The 26,226-nt window shown below is 40.5% G+C and overlaps 1 protein-coding gene across 2 annotated transcripts in view; it reads left to right on the forward strand.

Annotated features, from left to right (window-relative positions):
- The first annotated feature begins 1,920 nt into the window (after positions 1–1,920).
- The window catches only part of TESPA1 (thymocyte expressed, positive selection associated 1), a 31,229-nt gene continuing 6,923 nt past the window's right edge, over positions 1,921–26,226 (forward strand). Inside the window, exons 1-6 of one of the 2 annotated variants that reach the window (XM_089691392.1) lie at positions 1,921–2,003; positions 9,724–9,909; positions 10,512–10,557; positions 14,302–14,348; positions 18,607–18,660; positions 26,116–26,152. In XM_089691392.1, the coding sequence (XP_089547518.1) occupies positions 9,753–9,909; positions 10,512–10,557; positions 14,302–14,348; positions 18,607–18,660; positions 26,116–26,152 (341 nt within the window). In that variant the 5' untranslated portion in view covers positions 1,921–2,003; positions 9,724–9,752. Of the gene's footprint in view, positions 2,004–2,108; positions 2,371–9,723; positions 9,910–10,511; positions 10,558–14,301; positions 14,349–18,606; positions 18,661–26,115; positions 26,153–26,226 lie in introns of those variants that run through there. The other variant, XM_089691393.1, reaches the window with a different exon arrangement.

Below are 26,226 nucleotides of genomic sequence, written 5' to 3' on the forward strand. Positions count from 1 at the left end.
AGGTACAATAGCAATAGCAAGCTATTCAACAGGGAAATCCCCCTCATGCCACCATACTAACAATTCACAAATTCTTATGACCAATTAAACTCTTTACAAAGCGATTTTGGAGAAGTCTGTTGTTCTATTGCCTGTAATTCACATCTTATTATACTGGTTGTAAAGGCTCAAGGTTTATTACCTTCATGCGTTCTCTGCATTAAGGTAATAAAATCTTCGCAAGCAGCTTCCCCCAGCCCCCACTTATACTTACCTGAGCCTGATCTCGATCCAGAAATGTGCACAAGAGCAGCTCCCTCCTCATTGGCTCACATACAACACAGCCAGTGAGGGTGGAATGGGGCGGGGGAGTGAGAGCATACAAGTGTCACCATAGCAGGTGACTTGCTATGGGGGCATTTGGCTGAGTGGAGGGGCCAGGAGTATCAGCGGTGGACCCAAAAAGAGGAGGATCTGGGCTTCTCTGTGCAAAAGTATTAAGTTTAATTAGGGGCTGCTCTGTGCAAAACTGTTACATTTAATAAAACTATTTAAATGTATATAGTGAACTCAGTGTAGAGCTATTCACTCTGAGGTCATCATAGGGGACAAGGGGGCACTCTTTACATCTGGAGGAAAAGAAATGTAATCTCCAAACACTGAAAGGTTTCTTCACAGTAAGAGCTGTGGAAATGTGGAATAGACTCTCTCAAGAGTTGGTTCTGGACAGCTCAGTGGATTGCTTTAAAAAAGTCCTGGATTCTTTCTTAGATACACAGAATATAACTGGGTACTAACATTTATAGGTAAAGTTGATTCAGGGAGTATCTGATTGCCTCTTGCTGGGTTTTTTTGCCTTCCTCTGGATCAACTGTCAGTATAGGATTTAAACTTTTTTTTTTTAATGGTTGAACTGGACGGACTTTTGTCTTTTTTCAGCCAGACTAACTATATAACTAAATGTAGTTAAATGTTTAAAAAATATCCTTTACAATCTCTTTAAAGAAACATGTAGATTACCACCACTCTCTCTCTATCAAAGCCAGCAGGTCAGTGTAACAGCCATAACTAGCATTATCAGACAGAAGCCAGCAATTACATATTTCTCTCAGAGTAGGTCAGGGGCGGACTGACAACTCATGGGCCCCCCGGGCAATAGGAGATCATGGGGCCCCTGTGTCCTTGCCCAAACTCAAAAAAGCCTATGAAAAAGGTACCAGGGGCATCTCATGGGGCCCCCTACTGACCCCGGGCCCTTGGGCAGTGCCCAAGTTTCCAAATGGTCAGTTCACCCCTGGAGTAGTTTAAATGTAATCACAGCTTATGATTAAATATTTTACAAGTGGCACTTCTGCTATGCATGCAAATTAAGCCTTTTTAAGGCCTCTTTTACATTGGAGGCAGGGATATAGCAGGTGGCTGAGCCTTGGTTTTACCATTCGCCCCCAACCACCCATCTAAAACCTACCATACAGCTGGAGGAGAGGGGGCTATTCACATGATATGCTGTTCACATGACTCAAAACATTATAACAGCTACAAATTTAATGTGGCATGCCAATTTGATTAGTGGCCCATTTAGGTCAAAGGGGCTGAGCCACAACCACAAACCAAATGCTTGGCTTTCATGTGTGCTGTATTACTGCCGTTGAAAATATTCATTCAGCAAAAAAAAAGTGCCAACAAGTCTCATAGAGGCTACCGCAACCTGAAAAGCAATCCACATTGAAATGCTTTTCAAAGAATTAAAAAGCATGAACTTAGACTGAAAGTCATTTTGTTCTATTGTGGCTATACTTCTATTATACCATTCAGATAAAGCTGAGGAAACCAAAAAAAAACTGGATGTGTGTACCAGCCATAAGGCTCATGTGATTAAAATAATACAGGACATGCGGTGGGAGTGCCAGAAATAACTTGTGGTTTCTGAAAATTTATTGCTACAAAATGATTATCTAACTGAGCTTCCTGTGCTTGTTCATCATCTGGTGTGACTGTTGTGAGTCAGAGGCGAAAGAGATTAGGTGAGTCCTATAAACATTTTACATTGTTATATGGGTAGAGAACTGCGTTTTTAGATCCATATAGAAGAGGTGCAGAAAACACAACAGATAAACAATACAGATTGCAGTATTTGTGTCTTTTGGCTATTGCAAAATTTACAAGAGCAGCACAGAATCACTTGCTGAGCACACACCAAACTACATTTCCTTTACTGTACGGGATGTAATGTACAGCAAGTCATGTGACTGCTGCTATGGGCTCCAATGGCGCAGGAAACCCAAGAATAGCAGGAAAACATTTATGTTTCTTCCTCTATATAGTCCCAATAGAATTCGGAAGTTTAAAAAGGTAAAAGAAATATTCAGCTCAAAGACAGATGCCGTTAACGTGAGTATTTTTATATGTGTGTATGTGTTTAATATCAAAAGTAAGGGCAACAATGAGAACAAATGTTGGAGACAATGTCATCCATTTAATATTTAACTTTACCCAGTTTGTACTCAGATTTTTTGCCAGCGGTTTAGACATTAATGGCTGTGTGTTGAGTCATTTTGAGGGGACAGCAAATTTACACTGTTATACAAGCTGTACACTCACTACTTTACATTGTAGCAAAGTGTCATTTCTTCAGTGTTGTCACATGAAAAGATATAAAATATTTACAAAAATGTGAGGGGTGTACTCACTTCTGTGTGATATTATATATATATATATATATATATATATCTATATCTATATATATATCTATATATCTATATATTTATATTATATATATATATATATATATATATATATACACACACCATAGTTTGTAGATGCTATAACTTTCATGCAAACTAATCAATATACACTTATTGGGTTTTTTATTTACCAAAGACATGTATCAGAATGTATTTTTGTCCAAACTTTTGAAGAAATATTTTTTTTTTCAAAATGTTCAGTTTTTCATTTATATCATACAAAGTAAAAAACCAGTGGTAATCAAATACCACTAAAAGAAAGCTTTGTATGTGTGAAAAAAAAATTAAATGGATTTTGTTTGGCTACAGTGTTGCCTGACCGAGCAATTACCAGTTAAAATAACACCGTGCTAAATAGCAAAGAAATTACCTGGTCATGAAGGGGGTAAAACCTTCCAGAGCTGAAGTGGTTAAAGTGGTTGTAAACCCTTACATATACCCAGTGAAGTAACCGGTCTCAGGTGATACACCAAGATGAAACGAATTCTCCTACATCATTTATACCTGTTTATCTGCAGTCTTCTCTTCTCTACATCCATTCAAAATCCAGAACTTAAAAAGCTTGTCTGAGCTTTCAGAAAACAGAGGCAAAGAGCTGACATTACATACTGCAGAGCTCAGAGAGAAGAGCTTTGCCTCCTTCCCACAGCATACAGGAACAGTGTGTGACAGCTGAGGCTGTCAACCACCAGATGTGACCTCAAGGTCCCTTCCTCTCACTTTTTTTTTCTTGGGGTCAGAAAAGTGATTTATGAGGATAGCAGAGGAACAAGGCAGTGCACAGAAATTACACTTAGTGCTCTTAATTGAGACAAGTACACACTGTAAAGGGATTTGCCTTGTTCATATTTTATGTCTGAGGTTTACAACCACTTTAAGATAAACTTGACTTCAGAAATTAGGCTGCTGGCTTTCTACCTTTCATACTTAATAAGCATGCACACTGGATAAATTCAAATATTCCTGTTTATTCAAAGTTTTTTTTTTTAAAGGTGCCATAATGTGTGCCTGCAGGTAAATTATTTTGCTACAAACAGTGTTACAAAACACAGTAATTTCAAGATAAAAAACTGTTGTCCAATTGCAAATTAATTAAAAAGTAGACATCTATATTGGGACCACTTTTCCCTACATTACACTAAACCAATTCATAAAGACAATCTGTAAAATCTGCCATCAAAGGAGACCAGAGGAAACTTTTCCAAACTACCACTAACATCTCTTGTAAGTAAGGCATAAAGGAAAGATTTTACCAGCTCATGAGCACTTGGACCCAGGGGCGGACTGACCATTTGGAAACTCAGGCACTGTCCGAGGGCCTGGGGTCAGTAGGGGGCCCCATAAGATGCCCCTGGTACCTTTTTCATAGGCTTTTTTTTAGTTTGGGCAAGGACACAGGGGCCCCATGATCCCCTATTGCCCGGGGCCCCATGAGTTGTCAGTCCGCCCCTGCTTGGAACATGGACTTTTCACATCACATTTACTGTATTGGTATTCTTTTGCAATGGCACCCTCACTCCTAATGCATGCAAGATATTCCACATACTTTCCTAATCTACAATTCTTGGCATTGATATGATTGGTATGATTAATAATCCCACCAGTCATTGTCTACTTCCATTCCCTTTGTCAGGAGTATAGCCTGCAAGTATAAGATACAAAGTTCACGGTATTGTGCGCTTCATATAGGCAAGACTGTCACCAAATTACCAGGGTACATTCATCAGTAAACTGCTACATCATACAAAGTGTCTTAAAATGGAAGGATTGCATAATAGAAACACAGAAAGATAGTTTTCATCTCCCCATCAAGAAGAAAGCTATGCTTTATGGATAACTTCTCTAAAATGAGGAATTTGACAAAGAAGCAGTGAAATAATGGGTACACTCCAAAAGTGGATACTCCAAAAGTTAGGCAAATCTAAAAGAAAGTGGTCCTGGTGGAATGTAGTGCTCTACTGTATGAGAAAAACAGAAAACAGAGTGATGATGACAACAAGAGTTACTTTGTAGATATAATGTCCAATATGACAGAATGAAGTCCATAGTTAAAAAAAAAAACTAGGAATATCCTTTAAATGAATCCAATGATAGCGTAAATAGTAGATCCAAGGCCCCTGATTACCACAAGAAGAGGGAAGAAATTGAAAGCTTTATTTGTATCTAGTGAATTCCAGGCCTCAGAGGAGAAGGATTTAAATACAATAGACAAGGTATTCATCGATATTAAGCATGCTCTGTTTGTAGATATGTAGAGATGGGAGATGTATTTACCAATTTTGATGGGTCTAAATATTTAAAAAATATACATTTTGAAATAGTCAGTCATTTAGGGTATTTATCATTTGATTTGTTGCTGTATATTGATCTGTATAGGGAACAAAAAAATGAAATTTAAAATCTGCATGGCTGAGCATTTAAAGGATATAGCGCACAGAGCATTGCTATGTTGTCAATATCACAATTTTACTCAGTAGATTTATTTTGTGATTTAAAGTGGAGATGGTATAAAAAAGAGGGCAGAGACAAGTAGTTTAAGTTAGACTAAGTGAACATAATTCTCAATATGTGCGAAGATACTGGGAAGCCTTCAAAAGAATATGCCATGGTATAGACACCCTAGGAGATAACCTAGTTTTTATCAGACAGGATTTGTCATTTTAAAAGGATGATAGTACATGCACAATGTACATACCGAGGAAGCCTTAGCTTTTAAGGTGAAATGTGTTGATGTAACAATTTAATCATAGGTGTGCCTGGTGGGAGTCAGGGTGGTATGAAGGCCCACAAGACTATGAATTGCGTAGAAATAAGGGATATCCAGCATGCATTGAGTGGTAGGATGCCATTTCAATAGACTACTGATGTGCAGGATGACTGTATTCTGACTACTCGTGCCCTTTCCTTTATAGTAATTGTGAAATATATAAATGATACTCAATTGTTTTAATGAAGATTTATAATAAAATTAGAACTTTAACTCATATGTTCTCAAGCTACTAAAAGCTCAATCTGTACTTTATATAAAGGAAACCAATACAAAACTCTGTTTCATTGGTATCAGACCCCAGAGCTTCTCCAAAATATATATCTGATGGCCAATCTCTCATAGAGTTACAGTGAGGAACAGAAGTATTTGAACACCCTGCGATTTTGCAAGTTCTCCCACTTAGAAATCATAGAGGGGTCTGAAATTCACTTTGTAGTTGCATTCCCACTCTGAGAGACAGAATTTAAAAACAAAATTCAGGAAGTCACATTGTATGATTTTTAAAGAATTTATTTGTCTTGCACTGCTGAACATAAGTATTTGAACACCTAAGAAACAGCAATAATTCTGGCTCTCAAAGACCTGTTACTGTGCCTTTAAAAAGTCCACCTCTACACCACTCATTAATCTAACTTAGTAGCACCTGTCTGAGCTCTTTAAAGACCCCTGTCCACCCCACAGTCAGTCAGAGGCCAACTACTACCATGGGCAAGACTAAAGAGCTGTCAAAAGACACCAGAGACAAAATTGTGGACCTCCACAAGGCTGGAAAGGGCTACGGGGCAATTGCCAAGCAGCTTGGTGAAAATAGATCAACTGTTGGAGCAATTGTTAGAAAATGGAAGAGGCTAAAGACGACTGTCAGTCTCCCTCGGACTGGGGCTCCATGCAAGATCTCACCTCGTGGGGTATCACTGATGATAAGAAAGGTGAGGAATCAGCCCAGAACTACAAGGGAGGAGCTGGTCAATGACATGAAGAGAGCTGGGATCACAGTTTCAAAGGTCACTGCTGGTAGAACACTACTCCATCATGGTTTCAAATCATGCATTGCACGGAAGGTTCCCCTGCTCAAGTCATCACATGTCCAGGCCCGTCTGAAGTTTGCCAATGACCATCTAGATGATCCAGAGGAGGCATGGGAGAAAGTCATGTGGTCAGATGAGACCAATGTAGAACTTTTTGGTCTAAACTTCACTCGTCGTGTTTGGAGGAAAAAGGAGGATGAGTTGCATCCCAAGAACACCATCCCTACTGTGAAGCATGGGGGGTGGTAACATCATGCTTTGGGGGTGCTTTTCTGCGAAGGGGACAGGACGACTGCACTGTATTAAGGAGAGGATGAATGGGGCCATTTATTGTGAGATTTTGAGCAACAACCTCCTTCCCTCTGTCAGAGCATTGAAGATGGGTCGTGGCTGGGTCTTCCAACATGACAATGACCCGAAGCACACAGCCAGGATAACCAAGGAGTGGCTCCGTAAGAAGCATATCAAGGTTCTGGAGTGGCCTAGCCAGTCTCCAGAATTAAATCCAATAGAACATCTTTGGAGGGAGCTGAAACTCCGTGTTGCTCAGGGACAGCCCCGAAACCTGACAGATCCAGAGGAGATCTGTGTGGAGGAGTGGGCCAAAATCCCTGTTGCAGTGTGTGCAAACCTGGTCAAGAACTACAGGAAATGTTTGACCTCTGTAATTGCAAACAAAGGCTTCTGTACCAAATATTAACACTGCTTTTCTCAGTTGTTCAAATACTTATGTTCCACAGTGCAAGACAAATAAATTCTTTAAAAATCATACAATGTGATTTACTGATTTTTTTTTAAATTCTGTCTCTCTGAGTGGGAATGCACCTACAATGTGAATTTCAGACCCCTTCATGATTTCTAAGTGGGAGAACTTGCAAAATCGCAGGGTGTTCAAATACTTCTGTTCCCCACTGTACATATGAGGATTCAGGATGTTAAACATTGAGGATCTCACTGTTCACCTCCATACCTCAGTTGATAACTCACTTGATAAATATAATAAAGTCTAGGAGCTGAGTCATTACACACTTTATAAGGAATACACTTTATAAGCCTCTGCCGCCCCCTCCACAGCCTGGCACTCCAGTAGGTACTGGAGGGGCAGAGCAGATAGCTGGTGATCACTGGTTCTCTGCTCACTGAAGACTGAGACAGGAGCGATCACTGATCTTCTCAGTCTTAGCGGCAGCGGGGAACAGATGCAGCATGGGACTGATGCTGCATCCACTAGGGAAGGGCTTAAAATTTCAAGTCCTGAGCTACTAGCCAGGCCTTAAGTGTTACTCGCCACCAACAAACACACACAACCAGAGATACCTGTACACACACACAGACATGTACATACACATAGACACACAGAAACATGTACACACACACACACATACAGACACATGTATACACACACAGGCACGTACAGACACGCATACACACAGACACATGTACACACGCACAGACACATGTACATACACACAGACACATGTACATGTATACACAGACACATGTACATACATACACAGACACATGTACACACAGACACATGTACGTACATACGCACAAACACACACAGACACATGTACAAACACACATACATGTACATACACGCAGACACAAGTACAGATACACACATGTACATACACTCATACACATGTACATGCATACACAGACACACACAAACACACATACATGTATATACACACAAACACACACACACACACCCTATAAAAAGTTGCAGTACTTCGTTGTTCACTCACAGAGCCGGGTGCTGCACTCTAAGGGGAGGCAGAGAGCACAGCACACACTCCTTCCTTTGCTTTCACTGCGCTCAGCTATTGAGCAGTCTGACGGCTCCCAGTGACAATGACAGATCTGGGCTGAGCTCTGAGCCTGCTCAGCAAGACGGCCCTGGGGGACACACTCGCCCCCACCATAATTTCCACTTGCCATTGGCGAGCAGGCGAGTAGAAATTTCAAGGCCTGCACTAGGGGAGTATTTATGTTTATTTTTTTCAAATACTGTACTTCTCCTTTATAACACCTAATTTGTACTCAATTTTGTAAGGAACAATGACGTTATGCTGTATCACTTATTACTCATTTTTCACCATTGCTGTGAAACTATATTGAAAATCAGTAGAAGTCAGTTATAAAAAAAAGATGAGAACTTGGATGCTTAATATATAGAATATTATAATTATGCTGAAGGATTTTGGATTATATAAGTTAATGGTTTTAACTGTAACCTTGATGGAGAGACTTCTAGTTTAGTGGTGCTGATGGGGTACTTCTGTGAGTTTTAAGACAGATCTACTTTTAAATGAATGAAAATGTGGTTGAGAGAAAGGTTTTTGTATTTTAATAAAGCCATTAAGTGTTTTGTAAATGTTTTGGATATATACAGTAATCCTTTTCTAGTAAAATAAATGACCTCCATGAGTGCAGGCCCTCAATGTTATAGACTTTTGTATGAAAGTAATCCTCTTGCTTGTACAAAAAGAATCCTCCTTCATTTGTGTCTCATATGCTTCCCCTCCCAGATACTGCAGCTCACAGTGGGAGGTTTTCAGTAACAGAGGCAGTGCTGTCAATCCAGAAAGCAGTGGGCAGGACTAGTTTTGGCCAGCTGCTGATTGACAAGCTTACAGTCTTGTGAATCAGTGGTGACAATGCCGATATAACCATATCTTCTGAATCTTAACCCACTGTAGAGCAAGCAGGAACAGCCTACATGAGAGTAAAAGCTCTACTCTGAATTCACAAGCAGTTCAGCATTGTTGCCACACCTTCACAGGAAAATGCTTTAGTTCAATGCAGGGGCGGACTGACAACTCATGGGGCCCCCGGGCAATAGGGGTTAATGGGGCCCCTGTGTCCTTGCCCAAACTCAAAAAAGCCTATGAAAAAGGTACCAGGGGCATCTCATGGGACCCCCTACTGACCCCGGACCCTCAGGCAGTGCCCGAGTTTCCAAATGGTCAGTCCGCCCCTGGTTCGATGTCACTGGCAGGCTCAACAGGTAACTGTGGGACTTTACAGGGGGACTATGAGAAAACTGTGTAGATGTAGTTATAATTAAATACAGCAACAGATTTTTTTTTAATGGGAAGCCATTGTTTTACTACAAAAATCTCTGGGAATATGGAATACTTCATTTCTCTGGAAATCTCCGTATGGCACAGTATCTATTTACAATTCTATCTTATAGAGTATGTAATACACCTACCATCTGAAGGCATGACCTGTTTATTAATGGAGCACCTGAAGACATCAGAAAGGCGTGATGCCTGGACACGCCTACGCCACGTGGTCAGTACAATGGATGAAGAGGACACTGTGCCTTTTACTATGCCAGAATTTACTTTTCAAGACCTGGATGATGCTTTTCTGGATGGTTAGTGATGAATAAAAATGTACAGAAATTCTAGGTGACCTAATAAATATTCATATATAGCTTTGGTTCTTTAATACTTTTATTATCGCTTTCATGCCAAAAAATATCTGCAAATAATGCCACATTCTGAATAAATGTTGTTTTGGGCTGTCTAGTTACCTTTTTTCATGTTATACCTTCATATGTCATCTTTATGAACCTCAGCCTTTTCAAAAATGAAACCAACATTATGGGGGAAGTTTACTAAAACTGGAGAGTGCAAAATCTGTTTCAGGGAAAAGGGGACAGAAACAATTGAGTACTGTCCGTGATACTTTTTTAATTTGCACTAACATACAATTTTACAGGGAGTGTCCTTTTCTTCAAGGTCCAAGCAGTACTATACAAATCACAAAGTTTTAGCAGAATGTCAGAAGCGGTGAAAAAAAAAGAAAAAAGAGGCTAGAGATAAGACACAGCAACAGCAAAGGGGTGGGGGGGAAGACAACACTCACATCACAGAGGGACTAGTTATAGATTTAAAAAAGCAAAGGTTTTTAAAATGTTCTTTGTATCTTCTTTGGAGTTTAATAATTTGTAATATAAGAAATATTTTTTTCCAGAGGGACATTCTGTAGATACAATAGAAGGCTGGCTTCAAGGCTGCAAGTAAGTAGTTCCTGATTTTACATCTATCCCTTTACTGGTACAGCCACAAGCAGGTTTCTGTGGGACAATGGCCACCTTAAATAATTGGCTGTGAATGCAGCTTAATGCACAAAAAAAATATTCTTGCATTCCTTTTTTTAGTACAATGCAACTGTTACAGGATTATCAGTGATCTGAGTGTGAGATATGACAAGGATGCAGCCTGCAGTATCTGTATCAAGAGGAGAGCACAAAACACATGTTGCTCACTTGCTCATTCCGAGTTTAATGTGTTAAACAGAAATGGATCACAGTATACAGATAATTACTTTCTTTATAGTGGCAGTGCAGGCCACATGGAAAAGCACATCAATTTTCATTAGAAAATTACCATTACCAACATATAGGATACTAAACAGAAAGAGTGAATGTCAGAACAAACACAAAACTGAACAAAGATAGCTTAAACAAACTGTGATTAACTGTATCAAGAGGAGAACAAAAAACATACGTTGCTCACTTGCTCATTCTGACTTTAATATGAGCGTGTTAGTATTAGTCTCCTGAAGTCACACTACAAATCATTAGAGCTCCCTCTACCTGCAGCCTAGTAATAGCATTACTGGGAGGTTTATTCATTTACTTGCTACATGACACCCAGGTTTATGTCTGTTTTTTTTCATACATTGTGGTGCATTGGTAGCTAATTCAAAATGAATGAGCTGTCTTAATGCAACAAACATAAACCTATGAAAGATCACTAGTAAACATGCAAAAATAAAAAAAATGGTTTGGAGATGGGCTTTAATTAATGCCTGACTGTATTTTTAGGTTACTAGAGTTAGTGCGGACTTCATCAGAAGCTTGTTTTATAGTACTGGTGTGGTGTACACAGTTCAGATAAATGAATGCTCTAAGGTGTATTCGGTAAAGCAAAGAGTGGTGTTCAAAATACATAATTCTGTAGCTAGCAATTAAAATGTAATTTCACCTAAAATTATAGGTGGAGCCTACAAGACCCAGATATCCCTTGGCATAGTTACTTTAACAGCAAGATCTCCTTGCCATAATTCCTGACTCTCTTCCTGTACACCTTGGAGTATGAGTGTTCTTGTCCAACTCTGTGTGTTCCAGCACTCCCTGGTGCATTCACCATTACAAAAAAAAAGGTAAAAATCCAACAGGGAGAGTGAGAACCCCTCATAAGGGCCACAGCAAATGTGCACACATGGGAACGCGAGCACCAAGATCTCCAACATACGGAAATTGTTCAGTGGTGTAACTTTTCTAGTATCTTCCAAGAAATATAAAATATCAGTTTTGCATCAACTGATCCATTCACATAAATTTTTGGGATTCTTTTTGTTGTCAGTTACTACTACACTCACCAAATAATCTTTGCATCCCTTTACTGGACAAGTCTGTGGCCCTTGTCTGTGTTTTTACTGTTTTGTTCTCACAGCGTATATATTGTGGTTAAACACAACAGGAAGCTGACTTTCTGAAATAAGTGTTACTAAATTTGGAAGCTTCAACTGCTACCATCTATACTGCACACATTATGAGATGTTTACTTTCGTTTCCTGTACCCAGAACCCATTAAACACAAACTTACAGTCAGGACGGCTATATATATATAACTATGTTTACCTTCTGAATGGATCAGGTTTGTACACTGATTCAGTATATAAAACACTGTCTATATCTGGCCATTCTGAAATGTGAAACTCACGTAACTAGGAAGGATTACTTATTAACCGCTTAAGGACCGCCCTATAGCAGATATACTGCTACAGGGCAGCATCTGTGCGCAGAATCACATATATATATGTATATATATATGTATATACGTGATTTTGTATTTCCGGGTAGGGGGAGCACGCAAGCCCTACCCGCGCCGCCATTCGCGGCTGCGGATGTCAATCACCAGGTCCCAGCCGGTAATTACCCGATGGCACCCAGTGATTACCGAGCATCTGCGACGGGGAGAAACAATCTTCCTTCCTGTCAGCTCGAGCACACTGCTCGGGATGGCTGTGCACAGTATAGCCATCCCGATCAGTGTGCTTACAGTGAAGAACACACACCCCGCCCCCTAGTAAAACACCCCCAGAACACAGTTAACCCTTTGATAGCCCCTCGCATTAACCTGCCCAGTGCCATTAGTACAGTGTCAGTGCTTTTTTTTAGCACTGATCACTGTATTGGTGTCACTGATCGCCACCATTACTAGTAGAAAAAAAACAGTTAATTTACACGTATTGGGATATTTTTTCAGTGCTGTCAGTCAGTGCCACCCATCAGTGCTTCCTATCAGTGCCCATCATTGTTTCCTATCAGTGCCAGCTCATTAGTGCCACCTATCAGTGCTGCCTATCAATGCCCATCATTGTTGCATATCAGTGCCAGCTCATCAGTGCCGCCTATCAGTACCACCTCATCAGTGCAGCCTATCAATGCCCATCAATGTGCCTATCAGTGCCCGTCAGTGCTGCCTATGAGTGCCCATCAGTGTTGTCTATCAGTGCAGCTTCATCAGCGCACATCAGTGAAGGATAAAAGTTACCTGTTTGCAACAATTTATAATAGAAACAAAGAAAAACTTAAATTTTTTTCAACATTTTTGCTCTTTTTTTGTTTTTAGCGCAAAAAATAAAACACCCAGTGGTGAGAAAATACCACCAAAAGAAATCTCTATTTGTGTGAAAACAATGATACAAATTTCATATGGGTACAGTGTTGTATGACCGCGCAATTGTCATTCAAAGTGTGACAGTGCTGAAAGCTGAAAATTGGCCTGGGCAGGAAGGGGGTATAAGTGCACGGCAGGCAAGTGGTTAATAGCAAAAAGTCCAAAATACTGTTTTTTTCTCAAAATTGTTGTTTTTTTTTTGCTTATAGTGCAAAGAATAAAAACCACACAGGTGATCAAATACCACTTAAAGAATGCTCAATTAGTTGGAAAAAAAAGTATTTCATTTGAGTGCAGCATTGCATGACCTCGCAATTGTCAGTTAAAGTAACGCAGCTCCGTAACGCAAAAAATGGCCTGGTCATGAAGGGGGGTAAATCCTCTAGAGGGCAAGTGGTTAATGATTTATAAACAACTACAGGCCTCTGTTATTTGACTGTTATGCACTCTCGGGCATTGGGAGATAGTGGGCCTAATTTTGAAAAGGAAGTGAACAAGTGTAGGGATAAATCACTATGGTTCAATGGAATTAGGGATATATATATAGGCACCACTCCCCATGAGGAAATGGCACCTTTGGGGAGCAGGTACTCGATTTTGACAGGTACACACTCCTACTTCCACTGCATTCGCCTAGACAATCGGAAGCAGAAGTTGTCCTTCCCCCTTCCCACCCTGTAGTCTTCTGGGACACATGCCAGATCCCAGAAAACTACGGGGCCATTCACAAAGCCACAAGCTGTCACACCTGGGTGCCAACACTTAGGAAGCCGGCACCAGGGAGTGAGGATGCCCAGTGAAACTGGCTGCAATGAGTACACCGCTGGATCGTGGGACAGGTAAGTGGCTGTGTTTTGTGACAGTGACAGTTTTTGTAGCTGCTGACTTTTATTTTTTTATCTTTAACTGGAGCTCTGCTTTAAAAACAGATAGTGTAATATTGATACTTCTATCCTGATAAAATATTATTCTATTTGTAATTGTTACAATGTAAGCAGAAATGTTTTTTTTTCTAAATATATGTTATATTTCGTAAAGGTTATTTTAAATGATTAATTCTTATTGTCACACAGCTCATCTGTGGAAACTGTCTCTGAAGAAGGGTTACTACATCACAAAGGTAATTATAGACTATGAATCCGGGGTAGAGCCTGGGCATACAGGTTTTCCTATTGTCTAACAAGTACTCACTCCCATCCAGTGTACATGTGCTGCATTAAACTCAATAGCTCACTGTACACAACAGCTGGCACAGGTCTGGCTTAAATCAGCCCTGTCACTTGTATACCACAATTGAAAAAATAATGCAAACTTGTAAAAGACCTAAAGGAATACTCACCTCTTTGTTGGGCAGTGGGTACAATTTTTATTTTCCAGTGGTGGACCAGGCATCTGGCAGGCATACTGTAAGTGTGTCAGACAGCAGTGGTGCCTGAGCTCTTCAAGAGAGTGAAGATTTTACTTACCTCCCGCTAGAGAAGTAAGTGTTCCTATTCTTCTTTCAATGGGTGGCGCTATTTCCATTTTTGTTATACTAGTGACAGAGTCAGTTTAAAACACAAGAGTTCATATCTGAAGAGTGCTATTCCCCGGAATGTGCACTGTAGTTCATATGCAATGATAAAGCATTGGACCACAAGTGTGTTGGTAGCCCCAATTTGCCACCAGCTCCCGCTGAGCTGACCAGGGACTGGACCCCACTTCTTCTATGGTTAGAATATGCAGATACCTGTAAATAGGAGAAACTCTGCCATACTGTGTCTCACATACTCCATGCCTGAAGCCCACCTTCTTTAATATCGAATGGACTCATAGATAGCAGTTCAATGTTTTTACTGTGAGGTAAGAGGATAACACTCTTTACAGCCACTTCTTTAGCATTTCAGACTATTGTACCAATTCAGTGCAAATAACCTTGAACTCAGAAAGTCCAGCCATCTCTCTCTTCCTATCTCCTTCATAAATCCCCCTACTGTGGGTCTCCATCGTGGAAGCCTATTGGTTTCTATGCAGAGCTGCACCAGATTTTGCCCTCTCCAGTTTTAGTAAATAACCCCCTATTTCTCCAACTGATACCAAAGATAGGGCACAATTCCCTCCACTGACACCAACAACGGGGAACTATTCCTTCCATTGATACTATTGATGGGGTACAATTAATAATGTTTTTATTCCCACTGAATGCCAAGCCAGAAGCACTGTTTACTCCCATTGATGCTGGGGAATTTTCTAATGCCGCAGGTGTCAGTCAGTCCAGCCTCCCTATAGTCTGAAGGACAGTAAACTGGTCCTTTGTTTAGAAAGCTTGGAGACCCATAGTCTAGAGAGGATAGATACCTATTCCAAACTATACATTGCCCAATCTCTACAGATACATAGAACTGATCTGCTCACTGCCTAGTACACTTTTACAAGTCTGTAACCCTAGTACTATACTTTGCCCTCTCCCTGTTTGTCAATAAACCATTTTTTACTCATAATCTGAACCAGATTTCTTACTGGTCAGTAAGCATGATGAATGTCACTATGATCCCTAAAATAAAATCGTTTAGACAGTTGTGATAACATAAAGTCAAAACAGGAAATCCTATTCATTTCTAGATTCTGAAATGATAGATAAAACCCACTTCATGAAATTCTCTTATCATCTTCGGTTCAGTTTCAAGCAGCCATTATCTGACCATTTTCTTCTACAGAAAATCCTGCAAATTACAGTTGAACTGTGAATTTTGCAGAAGCATGTCTGCGCTTTTAGATGTGTAGATGAGGATGGAAGAAAGCAAGCATGTGCTGCATTGGTGCTAATCAGGAATGATAGATAACAAAATAATTATTCAAGTTTACTTTAAATTTTTAGCATGAAAACTAATGATTTCTAGAACATAGTGAGAGGAAGGACAGAGTCTGCAGCCTAAATATTTACTTGACTTCAGCCAATCCCTGAGGAGGTTTTCCCAGATGGTCCATAATTAGTCTGAGGCCAGAGCAGTGGGGAGTGGTGCAGTGTTCCTGGGTACAATTCTGCAGGAGGAGACCCCTGTGAAAAGGCTCTGCCCCCTGGGGCAGCAGTCTGGAGGGTAGCCAGCCAGAAGACACTGAAGTCCTAGCTAGGCTTAGCTGGGCAGCCTATTTACAAATCCTAGTCCAGGGATCCAGTTAAGTCAGAGGAAAGCTCATGGGAGAAAGCCCAGGAGGAAGCTGTGGTTGAGAGCCTAAGTTGTCTGGAGAAGGTGTGAGTCTATATCTCCCTCACTAGGAAGACCCCAGTGGATATCGGCAGGGGGCAACTGATGATCCTGTGGCTAAGTGAGTACAAGACCCCAGTGCTGCAAGTGCAACAGTGTGTTGCTTTTAAACTCTGGAAGCAGTACAGGTCACCATCAGCATAGAGAACCTGTGGGATTGGGGTATTCCATGCTCCCTATCCCTATCCAAGTACATTGTTCTCCAAAAAAAACAAACAAGAAACCCCTAGACTGATTTATTGAGCCAAAGGAAAAATGCTGGAAAAGCCGTGTGCCTGGCTGTGTATGCTCTAAGGGGGGAAATAGGACCAGTGGCTCTTTAGGGGGTGCACTACATGTATGTACAGCAAAACCTTTTTTAGCTCTGAATACAGGAGGAAGGATTAGAACCCCTGACATGTTTTTATTGCTTCCTGTATCCTTGTAAAGTAGATCTACCATATCCTTTTGCCATGCTGACCATTGTCACTCAGACAAAAAGTAAGGGTACATTTTCCAGTGGGGGCACATTTTCCTTTGATAATTGTTCAAGCTGGTAATTCCTTTACTATGTAGAAATGTCCTGTTGCTTCACTGGGACAGGAAGTGAAAACAAATGTCCCCAGTAACAGACATAGACAGCAAAATGTTAACTGATGGGAGGAAAAACAGCAAAACTGAAAAACGGTGGGCGAATTTTATGGCAGTCCGTTCATTTTGAATGGACTGCCAACACAGAAGAATGGACCAAATCAAATGGGAAACGTTTTCTTTAATGCAGAGCACCACAGTATTACCGTGCATTGTGGTGGGCTGCAACACATGTGTATAAAAGCTGTGTTACCTTAGTTTGCTCTGGTGCATTTCAAAATGAATGGCTCCTCAATGTGCAAAAAAATGCATGTAACAAAACATATGTAATGTGCATTGTGATAATGTGCATGTTGATGTCTGTGTTACTGCAATACACCACATCACAAGCGTTGGGTTTGGCCCTTAATGTTTACAGATGTGTGAGAGATTTCACAGAGGGAATGGTTTCATACATAAACTTCAATAATGTGTGGCTTTATAGACAGCAGGATATGATGCACTGCCTATTTTTGTGATGTGTGCAAGGTGTGAACTGCATAGTAAGCATAGATCAGCATAAAGGGGGCTTTTCCAGTTTGAATAGTCCCCAACTTCCCAATACTTACTAGATGACCGAAGTAATGGGAAGTGATGGGAAGGTAAGTATATGTTGTGGGAGACGAGACATAAAGTAAACATGTTGCTTTGTGCTGTTATAGCTAATTTTTTATGTTTAAACACATAATTTTTTACTTTCTCCTATTTGTCTCTTCTACGTTTTTCAAATGTTACCAGTTGCCATGAATGCTCTAAAGACAGAGTGTCCTAATTGTACAAAATTCTGTAGTTTGTACAGAAAAGATTGCTACTGAATCTCTTAAAGTGATTGTAAATGCAAAATAAAGTAGTTCTGGAAGATTAAGGTTTTTTTACCATCATGCATTTTGTGCATCAAGATAAAAAAACTTCAGTATGCAGCTCCCCCCACAGCCCCCTCTATTACTTAGCTGAGTCTGATTTCAATCCAATGCTGTGCTCATGAGCTTCAGCTCTCCCAGGTCTCTACCTCTTCATTGGCTGAGAGACAGCAGTGGGAGCCATTGGTTCCCACTGCTGTCAATCACAGTCAGTGAGGAGGGAGCAGGAGCGGGGCTGAGCTCCATTCTGTGTGTTTTAGGGACATAAAGAGTGGGGTTTGGGAGTGAGAACACACAGGTATCCCCATAGCAAGTGGATTCCATGGGGTACTCGGAGAAGAGCAGGAGCCAGGAGCGCTGGCGTGGGAACCTAGAAGAGGAGGATCTGGGCTGCTCTGTGCAAAACCACTGCACAGAGCAGGTACGTATAAGATGTTTATTATTTTTCAGTTTAACCGTTGATATCACTTTAAGGATGCCGAATACGGAAGTGGGGGTTCCATCAAAATTTTGCTATGGGGCCTGTGATTTTTACTTATGCCCCTAAAAGCAGAGTTTACAAAATATATTTTAGCAAGCTACTCTTATTGTACTCGTATTTAGTACTGCATTACAGCATCCTATAACATATGATATACTCAATAAATCATGTTGTTACCTGCAGGGCTTATCAGCAAAGCAAACAGTTTGGATGATGACTTTTCTCTCGGAGCTGAAGGTAAGTCCAATGTAAATGTTTTATCCAAGAAATCATATCAATGAATCTACATAGTGTGTAAAAGAAGAGACTGATATTTTCCTTCATACGGTTAATTTACTGTCTGGTAATCCCATAGAATAACCTAACCAAATGTCACTTTCATGGATCAATTTGCCTACAATGGTAAATTGTAGCCAGCGCAGTGTTACACAAATGTCAAACATCTCAGTTTCTATGCAGATACCGGTGGGAATGTGAGAAGTAGCTGTATCTATGATAAAAAATGTAATGTTTTGTTGAGGTAGGCTTTTTAAGTTTCTGTCAGAATATACAGTATCATACTGAGCTGTGAGGAGCATCCTATATCTGGGAGTCCAAGGGGTCAAGGTGTAAATAGGCATAAAGGTAGCTATAGGGAGGAGGACCTTGTTGCCTTGCTGCAGGAGATAAAACTGTCCACTGTTTTTAGAGGATAAAGCTTACCAGAGATATCAGCACTGATGTTATCCAAAACATCTGGGTGTATTGGGTAGCCTATTTCCCTTTGCTTGCTGTGGTCCTTTCCTCTGGGTATTGTGTTCTGTAGTATCATAGTGGCTGGCAGGAAGCACTACAATGACGGGGGGGGCAGGGGGCGTGCTATCCAACCAACACACCTGGATAGTAGCAGTGCTGATAGATAGATAGATAGATAGATAGATAGATAGATAGATAGATAGATAGATAGATAGATAGGTAGATAGATATATAGATAGATAGATATAATATATATATACGCACACACTATATTTCCAAAAGCTCAGGTGTTTCAATCACCTCCATGGCCACAGGTGTATAAACTCAAGCACATAGGCATGCAGACTGCTTCTACAACGATTTGTAATAGAATGGGTCGCTCTCATGTGCTCACTGAAATCAAGCGTGGTACAATGATAGGTTGTCACCTGTGCAATAAGTCCTCCCGTGAAATTTCCTTGCTACTAAATATTCCACAATCAACTGTTAGTGGTATTATAACAAAGTGGAAGCAACTGGGAACAACAGCAACTCAGCCACAAAGTGGTAGGTCACATAAAATGACACAGCGGGGGTCAGTGCATGCTGAAGCGCACAGTGCGCAGAAGTCGCCAACTGTCTGCAGAGTCAATAGCTAAAGACTTCTGAACTTCATATTGGCCTTCAGATTATTACAACAGTGTGTAGAGAGCATCATGGAATGGGTTTCCATGGCAGAGCAGCTGCATCCAAGCCTTATATTACCAAATACAATGCAAAGCGTTGGATGCAGTGGTGTAAAACATGCTGCCACTGGACTCTAGAGGAGTGGGAGCGTGTTTTCTGGAGTGATGAATCACACTTCTCTCTCTGGCAATCTGCTAAATTTGTCTTGGTTTGTTGGTTGCCAGTCGAACGGTACTTGCCTGACTGCATTGTGCCAAGTGTACAGTTTGGTGGAGGGGAGATTATGGTGTGGGGTTGTTTTTCAGGGGTTGAGCTTGGCCTCTTAATTCCAGTAAAGGGGATTCTTAAGGCACCTGCATACCAAGACATTTTGGACAATTTCATGCTCCCAACTTTGTGGGAAAAGTTTGGGCATGGCCCCTTCCTGTTCCAACATGACTGCGCACCAGTGCACAAAGCAAGGTCCATAAAGACATGGATGAGCAAGTTTGGGGTAGAGGAATTTGACTGGCCTACACAGAGTCCTGACCCGATAAAACACCTTTGGAATGAATTAGAGTGTAGACTGCAAGCCAGGCCTTCTTGTCCAACATCAGTGCCTGACCTCACAAACACTCTTCTAGAAGAATGGTCAAGAAGAGTTGAAGCTTTTATAGCTGCAAAGGGTGGGCTAATTAAATATTGAACCCTACAGACTAAGACTGGGACACCATTAAAGTTCATGTGTGTACAAAAGCAGGCACCCCAATACTTTTGGCAATAGAGTGTATATATATATATACACAGGTGAAACTCAAAAAATTTGAATATCATGCAAAAGTTAATTTATTTCAGTAATGCAACTTAAAAGGTGAAACTAATATATGAGATAGACTCATTACATGCAAAGAAAGATAGTTCAAGCTGTGATTTGCCATAATTGTGATGATTATGGCTTACAGCTTATGAAAACCCCAAATCCACAATCTCAGAAAATTAGAATATTGTGAAAAGGTGCAATATTCTAGGCTTAAAGTGTCCCACTCTAATCAGCTAATTAAGCCATAACACCTGCAAAGGGTTCCTGAGCCTTTAAATGGTCTCTCGGTCTGTTTCAGTAGGAATCACAATCATGGGAAAGACTGCTAACCTGACAGTTGTGCAGAAAACCATCATTGATACCCTCCATAAGGAGGGAAAGCCTCAAAAGGTAATTGCAAATGAAGTTGGATGTTCCCAAAGTGCTGTATCAAAGCACATTAATAGAAAGTTATGTGGAAGGGGAAAGTGTGGAAGAAAAAGGTGCACAAGCAGCAGGGATGACCACGGCCTGGAGAGGATTGTCAGGAAAAGGCCATTCAAAAGTGTTAAGGACTTTCACAAGGAGTGGACTGAGGCAGGAGTCAGTGCATCAAGAGCCCCCACACACACAGACGGATCCTGGACATGGGCTTTAAATGTCGTATTCCTCTTGTCAAGCCGCTCCTGAACAACAAACAACATCAGAAGCGTTTTACCTGGGCTAAAGAAAAACAAACCTGGTCTGTTGCTCAGTGGTCCAAAGTCCTCTTTTCTGATGAGAGCAACTTTTGCATCTCATTTGGAAACCAAGGACCCAGAGTATGGAGGAAGAATGGAGAGGCACACACTGCAAGATACTTGAAGTTCAGTGTGAAGTTTCCAGTCTGTGTTGATTTGGGGAGCCATGTCATCTGCTGGTGTTGGTCCACTGTGCTTCATTAAGTTCAGGGTCAACGCAGCAGTCTATCAGGAGATTTTGGAGCACTTCATGCTTCCTTCCGCAGACAAGCTTTATGGGGATGCTGACTTCATTTTCCAGCAGGACTTGGCACCTGCCCACACTGCCAAAAGCACCAAAACCTGGTTCAATGACCATTGGATTACTGTGCTTGATTGGTCAGCAAACTCGCCTGACCTGAACTCCATAGAGAATCTATGGGGCATTGCCAAGAGAAAGAAGAGACATGAGACCGAACAATGCAGAAGAGCTGAAGGCCGCTATTGAAGCATCCTGGTCTTCCATAACACCTCAGCAGTGCCACAGGCTGATAGCTTCCATGCCACGCTGCACTGAGGCAGTAATTGCTGCAAAAGGGGCCCAAACCAAGTACTGAGTACATATGCATGTTTATACTTTTCAGAGGTCCGATATTGTACTATGTACAATCCTTGTTTTATTGAATGCATGTAATATTCTAATTTTCTGAGATTGTGGATTTGGGGTTTTCATGAGCTGTAAGCCATAATCATCACAATTATGAAAAATCACAGCTTGAACTATCTGAACTATCTGAACTGAACTATCATGTAATGAGTCTATCTCGTATATTAGTTTCACCTTTTAAGTTGCATTACTGAAATAAATGAACTTTTGTAAGATATTCTAATTTTTCGAGTTTCACCTGTACAAACACTCACACACACAGTGCTCAGCAAAAATGAGTACATCCCTTTTGAAAAGTAAGATTTTAATCAACATCTCCATGAACACAAGAACAATTTCCACAATTTTGACAAAACTGAGTTTTACAGAACATTTGTTTAGCTCATTACATGAAAGTAAGGTTAATAAAATAACTTAGATTAAAAAATTTTCAGTTTTACTCAAATTAATTAGTGCAAAATGAATAAACCCCACAGCAAAAACGACTACATCTAGTATTTTGTATGACCTCTATGATTTGTAAGGATAGCACCATAGCACCAAGTCTCTAGGCATTGAATGAACAATTCGACAACATATTGCAACATGTTGTAAAAGTACACAATGACCAAGAGCACAGAGTAATGGCAGCACCAGCATTATTCATGCAACCCCACAGAAGGACACTGCCACCACTATGTTTCACTGTAGGCACCATGCATTTTTCTTTGCACTCCTCACCTTTGCAATGCCATACAGTTTTGAAGCCATCAGTTCTAAAAACATTTATCTTGGTCTCATCACTCCAGAGTACAGAGTCCCAGTAGTCTTCTTCTTTTTCAGCATGGGCCCTGTCAAATCCTAGATAGGCTTTTTTGTGCATAAGCTTTAGGAGAGGCTTCCTTTGTGGACAACACATATGCATGCCATCCTCTGCAGTGTATATCGTATTGTGTCACAGGAAATCATCCCAGTTTGGCTTTCTACTTCTTTAGCTAACTGCACAGAACTTGCATGGCAATTTTCTTCAACCCTTCTCATCAGAAGACGCTCCTGTCAAGGTGGTGTTAATTTCCGTGGATGGCCTGGACATCTCTGTGAGATGGTTGCAGTTCCATCTTTGTTAAATTTTTGTATCACTTTTGCTATAGTATTCTGACTGATAAGTAAAGCCCTCTGATCTTATGTTTGAGTCTTGCCAGAAAACAGCAGGCTGAGTATGCATATATGCACACTTGTTATAATGAAGGATTTAGCCATAGCTCAGAGTTCCATACTCCCAAGGAGTCTGAGGCTGCAAGAAAGAGAAATCTGTAAGGTGAACAAACAAGAGGCTCTAAGCCTGGAGGCCAGGGCAGAGAAAGCTGCAAAAGTTCATTATGCAAGAGGTCTATGTCTGAGGCCTGAGGTGTAGTGCTGCAAGAGAGGGCCAGGAGGCTGAATATAATTAATTTTTGTGATATAAAGTGATGGTGAAACCCCCTAAGGGGCAACCATTTTTTCTTTTTGTGTGGATATTTTAGTTTACTTTAAAGTCCTGAAACATAGTACATGACTGTCATGAACTCAGAGAAAATGCTACTGCACTTGAGCAATATCCCCAGAATATCACTATATATATTGTAAAATGGCTGCTTTAAGTGTAACTAAACCCATGACCATGCATTCACTATATCTGATCTCCCACAGTACACAGAACATGGAAATGCAATTATTTTAGCAAATATAAACTGCTAAATACCTTTTCTCATCAGCAGAATATAGCAGTCTTGTGACTTTTATCAGTGTCCATCTGAGCATTGGTTAAAGCTTTTAGGAAGAGCTTTCATTCTGCTCTGACTGTCCAGTGAGGCTGCATGACCCTTGACCCTCTGTCTGGACAGTGCTGATTGGCCCTGTGATGATCACATGCTCCCTCCCAAAGAAAAAAAACCTATCAATACCCACTTAATTGGGCATGTGAAGAGTGACTCCTAGAGCTCTGTAGAGATGGATTTGGGACAATAGAAGAAGGGGAGGATAAGAGAAGACAGGATCAAACAGCCTTTTTACACAATGTGGAGGATTAACCCCTTAGATTCCACGAGTATAACAAACATGCCTTACTGTATATACAGACTGATTTTACTGTTGTGGGTTTAGTAACACTTTAAATAAAAACTCTAACAGAAATGTTTTATTTTGCTTTGGATAAATTGTAATAGGGTTAGCACAGAAAATGATGTAAAATCACACCTGGTGACACAGACACAAACACATTTTAGAAAAATGTGGAAGGGTTAGAACTTCTGACGTGCGTTAAATGCTGTCAGTGACTTCCAGCCCCAGTGACAACTGCTCCCTCATTTCTTCTATGGGTGCCACAGGGACAGAAAATGAAAGAACATCACCCCAACAGGATCACAGAAAGAAAAAAACAGGCATTAATAGTAACTCATCCCACTTTTTGCAATCCAAAACAAAAATAAATTTGGCTTGAGTGAGGCTTTACTGCATGCAAGTGTTTGGTTATAAGTGTATACAACCCATTTGGATGAAAGTTTCTTTATAAGTATACGCAACCAATTTGATGAATGTCTGGTTCTAATTGATTGAATGAACATTTGGTTATAAGTGTACACAACCCATTTGGATTAATAATTGTCATACATGCACAGAACCTATTTAGGATGACCATTTGTTATGAGTGTACAGAATCTATTTGGATAAATGTTTGGTTATAAGTGTACACAACACATTTGGATGAACATTTGGTTAAAAGTGTGCAGAACCCATTTGGATGAATGTTTGATTATAAATGTGCAGAATTCATTTGGATGAACATTTGTTATAGGTGTAAAGAACACATTTGAATGAGTGTTTGGTCATAACTGGGTTATATCTCAGTGTGTCTACAAAAGGATAGTGCCATACTAAAATAATTAACACTCCAAAACGATCTAATTTTATTACAATACATTGTAGTTCTTTATACAAAACATTTATAAAATGCTAACATAATTGCACATTTAACTATAGTACACTAAAAAGACATAAAGTGTTTATTGAAAGTTTCAAAAAGTAAATTTGCAGACAGAAAAATACAATGTTATCAAACGTAGTAGATGCCAAACTGTCAATGAAACCGTCACAACCAGGACATGAATACTTAACAGCACAAAAAAGTGTGCAAGTATGCAGGATCTGCACTTGATGCATGATCAGAGCCACCCAAAACCTGAGAAAAGAGGGTGGTTCAAGTTCTCCATACAAGCCAACAAAAAAGAAGAGCCTATGGAGGACCAAAACCAAAAAACAACTGGTAGGAAGGAGAAAAGAAGAGAAAGAAAGGGAGGGGAAAAAGTGGGAGAAGGAGGGGTGGTGGTGGTGGGAGGGGGGAATCCCGCAGGAAATTACCATAGGTCTGTGATGGAGACCCATATTAGTGTCTTCAAGTAGAGAGCAAGTAGTGGTCCAGGTTCATATTGTCATAACAGGCCACCCATGGTTTCTAAACCTTCAGATATTCACCATGCATGTTGTTCAAAATAGAAGTGAACTTCCTGTGGACCATGGTCCCCATGAGGCAATGTATACCCTCGGTTAGGTGGTGATATTGCTGGTGCCAGGCATTGACCAGTGCCTGGCAGGCTGCCAGGAAGACAAAGCCTACCCACTTCCACTGGTGTTTAGATAGAGTCATTACAGGCTTATGGAATAAATCCTCCCACAGATTGCATGCCAGGGGTATGTTCAGCACGGTTCTGTTCAATACGTATACTTGGCTACAAATGTGGAGCAAGGTACCCCATTCTCTACAAACCCGAAAGAAGAAGACATGTTCAACCTTTGACAAGCTCAAGCAGTTGGTTAGCTGGTTGCCTCACAGTGAGGATAAGTATAATATAATATCAACTACTACTATCCTTAGTTAATTATAAACATGGAATCCATTATCCATGCAGTCCATAAAGTTATCCATAGCTAAATGTTTACCTTTGCACTTGAGGGCAGTGGGGTACCATGAGAGATAGTGCACAGGTATGTGGTAACTCCTACAATCTACAATGTAACCTAACATTATGTGCGCAATAGCTGGGTTTGAACCACATTTTACATCATTAGTACATTAGCATTTTCCCTGATTCAGTCTTTGTTTCTTTTTTTAGCAACATACTTATCTGATCACCATAGGAACAGAATAAGGTAACATGAAATACTACATAAACCAAATGTTCTCTCCCCTTTTATTCACCTTGCACTGTGAAGTTTTATTTGTA

This window comes from Staurois parvus, unplaced genomic scaffold (assembly GCF_062004578.1).
Source record: "Staurois parvus isolate SC_StPar_1 unplaced genomic scaffold, SC_StPar_1.0 ptg000562l, whole genome shotgun sequence".
In the NCBI taxonomy this organism is placed as follows: Eukaryota; Metazoa; Chordata; class Amphibia; order Anura; family Ranidae; genus Staurois; species Staurois parvus.